General features: G+C 49.8%; 2 protein-coding genes across 2 annotated transcripts in view; both read left to right on the top strand.

The window, feature by feature from the left end:
- The window catches only part of Apoc1 (apolipoprotein C1), a 3,922-nt gene extending 3,586 nt beyond the window's left edge, over positions 1-336 (top strand). Inside the window, exon 4 of the mRNA XM_005370310.2 lies at positions 181-336. Coding sequence (XP_005370367.1) covers positions 181-241 — 61 coding nt within the window. The 3' untranslated portion in view covers positions 242-336. The remainder of the gene's footprint in view (positions 1-180) is intronic.
- Positions 337-5,439: 5,103 nt separating this feature from the next.
- Apoc4 (apolipoprotein C4) lies at positions 5,440-8,900 on the top strand. The gene is made up of 3 exons (XM_005370306.2): positions 5,440-5,582; positions 8,181-8,313; positions 8,672-8,900. The coding sequence occupies exons 1-3, from the start codon at positions 5,507-5,509 to the stop codon at positions 8,835-8,837; spliced, it is 375 nt and encodes a 124-aa protein (XP_005370363.1). The 5' UTR covers positions 5,440-5,506; the 3' UTR covers positions 8,838-8,900.
- The last annotated feature ends 270 nt before the right edge of the window (positions 8,901-9,170 follow it).

Raw genomic sequence — 9,170 nt, 5'->3', positions numbered from 1 at the left:
TCAAGGTGGAGGCTAGCCTGGGCTACCTGAGACCCTTTCTGAAAACACACAGACAGAGAAACTGACCACAGACAGTGTGGGTGGGGATTAAGGACAGGGACACTAAAGGAGTAGGAAGCAGGGCTCTGGCCCCTTGGAGGGCACAGTAAACAGTGACCCTGTCCTCATCTCTCTCTAAAGGACCTGGATTTCAGAGACATTCGGCAAAATGAAGGAGAAGATCAAAACCACATTTGCCTGAGCACCTGGTGGGCCACCTAGTGCAGCAAGGATGCCCACGTGATGTGGCAGGTCACTCATCCTATACCAATAAAAAGACTACAGTGAACAAATGCACCCTGAAGTGCTTTGCGTTGGGTGGAGCTGAGGGATGATACTGAGAATGTTTGCTTCGTGCGTTTATTTTTACGTGTATGGGTGTTTTACCTGCATGTGTGCATGTGTACCATGTATGTGCGGAGTTCACGGAAGCCAAAAGAGGGTGTGACCACTCCTCAAACTGGAGAAGGTTGTGAGCTGCCATGTGGGTGTTGGGAAGTAAACCCAGGTCCTCTAGAAGAGCAGTCAGTGCTCTTCACTGCTGAGCCATCTCTCCAGCCCTGGCTCTGTCTCCATTGTTTTAACTTTGTGATTCCCCCAAAGAACCTTCTTTGAGAACCATATTCATGTCCTATAAGCATGGAGACTCAGAGAGGTAAGGTCATGTTGCCAGAAAGCAGGGAGCCTGGACTGAATGAGTAGCCTGGCATAATCGTGGGCTTACGCTCTTCTGCTTTGGTATGACCCAGGTAAGGCTGGGTCGCTTTTACTTCTGCACAGAGTAGGTGCTCATTGAACTGTACGTGGATAATGAAAAGAAATGGAAAACAGTAGCAGGGGCTGGGGAGGGCACAGAAGAGAGCCAGAAAGACAGATGCAGTACTCAGCTACCAGGTCTTAGTACTCGTATCCCCTCCTCCAGGAAGCCCTCCCCCACTCCAGACCTGTTCTGCGTTGCTCTCTGTCAACTCTAGCTGGGAACTGTTACCATGAGCACCCAGTAACATGGCTAAGACTGTTGTTGCCAATACATCCTAGGCATTGTCCACCTAGAGCTGATCACGGGGACAACTATGAATAATATTTGGTCAAAGCAATGATTGCTTAATTTAAACACATCAGTTTTTGGCTTTGGGCTTTTTGTTTTGCTTTTGTTTGCTTTGTTTTTTTGGAAAGGGTTTACAAGACATGACTCAAGAAGGCTTTGTAGACCAGGCAGGCCTCACTAAACAGTGTCCTGCCTCAGCCTCCTGAGCCTCTTGAGTGTTGTATTGTAGGTCTGTGCTAGGCCTGTTTTAACACACTGCATTCCCACAAAACCCAGAGCCTGGCACATGCTAGGCAGGGGCTCTACCACTGAGCCACACTCCATCCCCTCACTGGGGGATTCTAGGCAGGGGCTCTACCACTGAGCCATGCCCCCAACCCCTCACTGGGGGATTCTAGGCAGGGGCTCTACCACTGAGCCACACCCTAAGCCACCTCACTGGGGGATTTCCTCTTTCCTCATCTCTTTCCTCCTTCTTTTTGAGACTGGGTCTTGCTATATACTTCCTACATAGACCAGGCTGTCCTGGACCTCACAGAGATCCACCTTCCACGGCCTCCCAAGTCCTGGGATTGCAGGCTTGTGCCACCATGCCTAGTTTTCTGCAATGCTAGAGATGAAAATCAGGACTTGTGTGCTAGGCAAGCATGCTACTAGCTGAGCCACATTTCCCAGGCCCCCGAAAACCCTTTTACTCCAAACTTTCCTGCCACAGCCCCAAGCATGCAGCTGAAGAGGTTAGAACCTCCAAAAGAAGAGTAAAAAGAATAAGGGTTGAGAACTCAACGGTAAAAGCAGGGATTATCGATCATGATGAGATCAGCGACCAAGGGACATGAGAGTAGGGACCTGGGAGGTTTTGCAAGAGGATCAGCATGAGCTTGAGACCAGCCTGGCTACAATGTGACTCTATCTCAAAAGCCAAAAAGAGAGCTAAGAGGAGAGTTTCTGTTTGCTGGCATGCTTGGCGACTTGAAGGACAGCTTGGGTATCAGGGATGCTCTCAGTCCTCAGATTTGCACTGTCATGCCACCAACTGTCCCATTCCCTTCACTGATTCCTTTTCTTTCTCCTTGTTTGTTAGTTGCCCCTGATGTCCATCCTGGATGACCTTCAGTCTGTTCCTGTCCCCAGATGAGCAAACATTGCAGGCACCAAACAGCAAAGAGCCCAGAGCCACCCTGTGTGCTGACTTTGGATTAAGGGCAGAGGACAGAGACCTTCCCCAACCCCAGCCCCACTGCCTTAGAATCCCTCATGGGCTGTAGGGTTTGCATGGAGAGAGGGTCAAGTGTTGTCCCAGCATGGTAAAATGGTGAAGGACAACTAGATTCAGTCCCCACTAACAACTACAGTCTCAGTTTCCACATATGTGAGAAAAGAATGCTGGATAGGAGCATGATTCGGTGGAAGAGCCCTTGCCTAGAATCCCCAGTGAGAGGCTGGGGTGTAGCTCAGTGGTAGAGCCCCTGCCTAGAATTCCCCAGTGAGAGGCTGGGGTGTAGCTCAGTGGTAGAGCCCCTGCCTAGGCACAAAGCCCTGGGTTCAATTCTTAACTCTGGGGTGGGGGGATCTCTAACCTCTGGGAAGCACCAAAACCACTCACTCTGGGCCTGTAGCACAGTATGTGTAAGGAAGCATGTGCCAAGTAAAGATGATCACACACAGGCTCCGTTGGTAGAGTTCTTGTTTAGCATACGCTTGACCCTACATTCTATCCCTGTGGTGGTGCAGGCCTATTACCTAAGCACTTGGAAGGCAGATACAGGGTGATAGGGTGATCACAGTTCCAGGCATCTAGGGCTACATCGGGAGAACCCTTATTCAAAAAAGTCAAAGTCTGGCCTGGTGCTGGTGGTACACACCTTTGATTCCAGTACTGTGGAGGTAGAGGCAGGTGAATTTTTGAGTACAAAGCCAGCCTGGTCCACATAAGTGAATTTCAGGTCAGCCAGAGCTACATACTGAGACTCTGTCTTTTAAAAAATTAAAATAAAAATTACTGGGTGGTGATAGCACACACCCTTAGTCCCAGCACTCGGAAGGCAGAGGCAGGAGGATCTCTGTGAGTTCCTGATCAGCTAGGTCTGCAGAACAAGTTCCAGGACATCCAGAGCTACACAGAGAAACCCTGTCTCGAAAAACAACAAACAAACAAACAAATCAAGGTGTGATATGGTGACTTACAACTATCCTCCTGTCTCTGCTTTCTGAGTTCTGAGATTAAATGCCTGTGCCACTGTGCCTGGCTATCAAATCTGTTTTCTTTTTCAAAAATGAATAAATAACATAGCAACTGATTTAGTTACACTGTGGTCCCCCATCTCCTGGCGCTCTGGCCTGTCTCAGGCCAGCCTACAAGCCAGATAATTAACCAATCACTTGTCGCTGTGAAGCAATCAGTCCACAGAGGTTAAGCAACCTGCACCAGGTCTCAGTGCTGAAAAGAGCTGGGGTTTGGCTATAAACAGCACACCCCTCCTGCTCTGGTGGGCAGCAGGGTCTTTCTATGTCAGTCTAAATCAACCCAACAGTCATCCTGCCTCAGCTTCTCCAGTCTTGGATGCCGGGCGTGCATCACCATAACCATGTCCAGCAAGAGGTCCTTTTCATAGCCAGACATGGAGATCTGTGGTTGGTTTGCACTTCTGTTTTCTTTCATCTGCTGAGGAAAAAATAAAACCACAGACCATAAAATTTACCATTTCAGCCACTTTCAGGTGTTTAGGTCAGCAGTGTTGAGTACGTTTACACTGTTGTGCAACCACCCCCAAAGTCTGTTCCTGAAATGTTTGCATCATGGCAAACAGCAGCTCTGTGTGATTTTTTTTTTTAACTGTCCACGAGAAGCCGACATGTGACGAACAGTCAGCATCTGCAGGCAGGCGTCTGGGGCAGGGTTGCTCTGTACAGTGATGGCTGCAGCAGAGAATTCATCTGGAGATTCGCTGTGTGGAAGCAGAGTGTGCTGGGCATGTGTCACATGTCATCCCAGCACAGGAAAGAAGAGGCAGGAGGATAGAAATGCAAGGCCAGTCAAGGTTGTCCTGAGAACCTGTCTCAATGAACAGTAAAAAAACAAGCAGGAAGCCACAGGGTACACAGTTACATTTCAACTTCAGATGAATAGGTAATGTTTAAATATCTCTTGGTGATATTCCTAAATCATGCATGGAACATATTTAAATTAATTTTTTTCACTCGCTGACGTGGTTTACCTTTGAAATCATAGAACTCAAGAAGCTGAGGCAAAAGGGTCCTAACAAGACCCTGCCTCATGCAGAGAGTGAGGAAGGGAGAAGAGGAAGAGGAGGCAAGATGGCAGGGAAAGGTACCTGCGTCCAAGTCTAACTACCCAAATTTGATCCCTGGGATCTACCTGGTGGGAGGACAGAACCAGCTCCTGAAACCTGAAGCTGTCCTCTGACCTCCATATGTATTTGGTGGTGTGGACACACCCACAGCCACACAACATGTACACGCACACAACACACAGACACACAACATGCACATATACACACACAACACGCACTTGCAAATAAACATAACTAAAGACAACTAAAGGGCCACCGGGATGGCTTAGTGGTTAAACCTATCTCCAGAGGACCTGAATTCAGTTCCCAGCACCCACATCAGGCAGCTCACATCCATTATAGGGAAATCTGACACCTCTGTGGGCACCTACACTCACACGCTTATGCATACATACCTCGACACAGGCAGACACATAAACACATAGTTTAAAATACACTAAAAATGTTGCCAGGCAGTAGTGGCGCACTCCTTTAATCCCAGCACTCGGGAGGCAGTGGCAGGTGGATCTCTGTGAGTTTAAGGACAGCCTGGTCTACAAAGTGAGTTCCAGGACAGTCAGGGCTGTTACACAGAGGAACTCTGTTTCAAATAAATAAAGTTAAATAAATTATTTTTTAAAAAGTACATAGGAGAGCCAGGCATGGTGGCACCTGCCTGTTGCGCCAATATCTGGGAGATGGAGGGAGGAGAATAAGGATTCTATATCATTCTTGAAGATAGAGTTCCAGGGCAGCCTGGGCTACATGAGACCCTGTCTTAAAATAAAACAGAATAAATTCCACAAGTGCACCAATTTCTCATATATAGATTGTAGTCTCAATTCCCATAGTGAGAAACAGGGTCCAGGAAAAGTTTGGTGGAGGCAGGATTTGAATCTGCTTCGGTGTCAGAGCTTCTGTCTTCTGTCAGGCCAGGACAGCACCCTGGGAGGGCAGGAAGGAGGGAGGCAGGCAAGGGCGGACATGGCCTTTGACTGCCAATGTCAGCAGGCCCATCTCTTTGAAGTTCTGCCAAGAGGAGTGGAGAGGTGACAGAGGGAGGTCTCTTTCCAGTGTAGAGTGGAGCACAGAGGGACAGACGAACAGAGAGATCAAGTCCCCAGAAATGTCCCTCCTGGGATGCAGGCTGCAGGCCCTGTCCTCACTTTGCCTCTCGGTGCTGCTCATGGCCAGCCTTGTAGGTGAGGAGTGGGGGACGTGCTGGAGGTGGGATTCTCTGGGTGGGGTACCATTTGGTTTCATCAAATGTGTCAGTAGCCATGTAAGACAAGTATAACACACACACACACGCACACACACACACACACGCCTACTTGTAAGACAAGTATAACACACAGCCACACACGGGGATAGAACATAGGGTCTAAGGATGATCTTGAATTTCTAATGCTCCTGCCTCCATCCTGAAGTGCTCAGATTACAGGTATGCCCTGCGACACCTGGGTTGTGTGGTGCTGGGCATCAAACTCAGGACCTCTTGAGAACTCTGCCAGCAAAGCCTTACCCTTGGCTGCTCAGTGCCAGCTCCAGTGGTGACAAATGCACACGTCCCCTGGTGGGCAACAGTATGCTTGCTGTTGCTGTTGCTGCCTAATTCTGTCTATTCGTGATTTTTTGTTATTGTCAGGCTTTTTGTTTTATTTTGAGAAAGGATCTTAGGTAGCCCAGGCTGGCCTTGAACTTGCTATGTAGATGAGGCTGGTCTTGAACTCCTTATCCTCCCGATTCTACCTCCTAAACTCTAAAATCCCAGGCACGCAATACTTCCTGGGTAGACATGTGTGTGCGTTTGTGATTCTCTCCAGGGTACATGTTTGAAAAGTTCTAAGTGTGTGGCTGTTTCTGTCTGTGTGTTCACACATAGCTTTATATTTTGCTCAGGTATTCAAAATTCTCATGAGCAGAGTATGTTGGCACAGGTCTGTAATCCCAGTTCCTCAAAGGCTCAGGCATGAGGATCGATGGTTGGGGTCCTCAGTCTTTAAAAATTCAGAATAGTCAGGCAGTGGGGGTACACACCTTTAATCCCAGCACGCATGAGGCAGAGCCAGGTGGACCTCCATGAGTTTGAGACCAGCTTGGTGTACACAGTGAGTTCCTGGTGAGCCACGGTTGTACAGTAGGACTCTGTATGACATGCTGTGGGGCTGGAGAGATGGCTCAGCAGTTGAGCACTGGCTGTTCTTCCAGAGGACCTGAGTTCAATTCCCAGCACCCACATGGGAGCTCACAACTGTCTATAACTTCAAGATCTCACACAAACATACATGCAGGCAAAACACCAATGCACATAAAATAAAAATATAAATATACATGCTTCTCCTACAGACAGTGCTGGTGGTGCCAGGTCCCTTCCTGTGTATTTCTCATGTGCTTAGCTTAGTGCCCCTTTCACAGAATGGGAGACTGTGTCTTGGAGTAGTGAAGTCATAGGTGAGGCACAGCAGGTGACATACGTGTCTTGGTGCTAGAGCACGTGTGTGGTCTGGGTGTGATGGTACGTGCCTGGACCCCCAGCACTTGGGAGGTAGAGGCAAGAGGATTAGGAGCTCAAGGCTAGCATCAGTTACATAGGAAGCTTCAGGACAAGCTGGCTTAGTTGGTAGAGTGCCTAGCTAACACACAGGAAGCCCTGGAGTCCAGCCCTGGCTCTGCACGAACCAGGACAGGAGCACACACCAGTAAACCCACGGCTTTGGAGGCGGAGTCAAGAGGATCAGCAGTTATCCTTAGCCTCATGAGACCAGCCAGGACTGCAAGAGACCTGTCTCGAGTCTCGAAACAAACAATAAATAGATAAATAATAGGTTACAGTTAGGAGGGATGACCTAGTTGTTAAGGACGGTGGTTAAGGACATGTACTGCTCTTGCACAGGCCTGAGGTTCTGTGGAGTTCGGTTCCCAGGCTCACAACTGCCTGGAACCCCAGCTCCAGGGGATCCGATGCCTTTGACTCCATAGGCAGTGCACTTGCGTACATACTCATACAGACAGGAACATATACACACAATTAAAAATAAGTCTTCAAAAAATGTTAAAACAAGTTGGGCATGGTGGCTCACATCTTTAATCCCAGCACTCAAGAAGCAGAGGCAGGCGGATCTCTGTGAGTTTGAGGCCAGCGGTCTACAGAGCGAGTTCCAGGACAGCCAGGGCTACACAGAGAAAGTCTGTCTCAAAAAAGAAAACACAAAAACAAATGAAAAAAAAAGAGGTTAAAACAAAACAAAAATACAAGCATGTGCGCCTATACTTGTGTGCTAATATCCTCGCATGAGTCTCTAGCTAGATGTGTGGGTGCTAGAGCAAGAGGGGTGGGGAAGAACTGGGAGGCAGGGGATGTTCCGGGTCAGGGGTCATCCTTGGGCAGTAGGGTCAGGCGGTTGGAGGAAAGAGGCACCAGGTGAAGTGAACGTGCAGACTGAGCAAGAAAATCTCAGGAGACAGAGCCAAGGGAGGGACCAGCAGAGGGGAAGGGAAGATGGTGTCAGGGGCCAGTCAGCCAGGCTGGTGGACAGGGCTGGCAAGGTGTACAAGATACAGGGCACTTCCTGTACTCTTGCTCCTAGGTGGCACAGTAGCCCTCAAGTAGGAAGTCACTGTGCCCCTTTTACAGGATGGGAAACTGAGTGTAGGACTGAGGAAGTGAGGTGTCGCCTATGGTGACATGGGTGTCTGGGTACAAAGGTGAGTTACACCTGCCCCCAGGAGCAGCACACAGTGGGAGAGGAATGGGGTTCTGGGATCCGGGCCCACTCAACCTCCTCTGATCTTCCCAGCATCAGTGACCACAGAAAGCCTGCTCCCCACGCCTAGCCCTGAGATCAGCCGCTGGAGCCTGGTGAGGGCCAGGGTGATGGATCTGGTGGAGCCGCTGGTGACCAGGACTAGGGACAGATGGCAGTGGTTCTGGTGAGAGAGTTCTGCACCTTGGCTGGGAAGGAACACCAGAGTTAAAGGAAAGAGCCAGAGGCTAGACCCTGGGTCTGAGAGAGGAGGAGGCTGGACCTGGACCCCTGGGTCTGAGGGAGGAGGGCAGGATCCCTGGGTCTGAGGGTCTGAGGGAGGAGGGCTGGGCCTGGACCCCTGGGTCTGAGGGATAAAGGCAGGATCCCAGGGTCTGAGGATCTGAGGGAGGAGGGCTGGGCCTGGAACCCTGGGTCTGAGGGAAACTAAGAGTCTGGAGTCTTGAGTCTGAAGAAGGTCAGAAGCAAATGTGCCAAACCCCTGTGGCATCCAGGATGTCAACTAAGATGTCCCCTTTACACAGGGGCCCTGGGGCTGTCCAGGGCTTTGTGCAGACCTACTATGAAGACCATTTGAAAGACCTGGGTCCTCGCACTCAGGCCTGGCTGCAAAGCTCCAGAGACCAGCTCCTGAACAAGACCCGCAGCCTGTGTCCCCAGCTGCTCTGCAGGGACTGGACTCAGGGTTAAAGTGCCACACACCTCCCCCCACCACCACCTCCGGAACCCACAATAAAAGTGTTTGTTCTTAAACTGTGTCATTAGCTGAGTAGCTCCACTTGAGGCCAGAGGTCACTGCTTGTCATATCTAGGAGTTAATAAGTGGAAAGGCTGTCACCTGGCAGGGAGGACACTAGGCAAGCTTTAGGGGAAGGGGACAAGGTGATAAGCCCCCCTCCCCTCATGGTTCTGGCTTGAAGTGAACTGGAGACTTTCAGGTGCCTGCTCAGATCCAGGAGGCAAAGCTTTGAGGGCCGACATGGTTCAGAGGAACCATATCTTTATAGTGTCGCTTCTTTCCTC

Source organism: Microtus ochrogaster, unplaced genomic scaffold (assembly GCF_000317375.1).
Source record: "Microtus ochrogaster isolate Prairie Vole_2 unplaced genomic scaffold, MicOch1.0 UNK74, whole genome shotgun sequence".
Classification (NCBI taxonomy): Eukaryota; Metazoa; Chordata; class Mammalia; order Rodentia; family Cricetidae; genus Microtus; species Microtus ochrogaster.
This window is presented reverse-complemented; position numbering and strand designations above follow the sequence as displayed.

Excerpts from the sequence above, each read along its gene's own strand:
- Apoc4 (XM_005370306.2), top strand. The coding sequence starts at position 5,507 with ATGTCCCTCCTGGGATGCAGGCTGCAGGCCCTGTCCTCACTTTGCCTC. Across the intron at positions 5,583-8,180 it reads GCTCATGGCCAGCCTTGTAG|CATCAGTGACCACAGAAAGC; the intron begins GTGAGGAGTGGG and ends TGATCTTCCCAG. Across the intron at positions 8,314-8,671 it reads GACAGATGGCAGTGGTTCTG|GGGCCCTGGGGCTGTCCAGG; the intron begins GTGAGAGAGTTC and ends CCCTTTACACAG.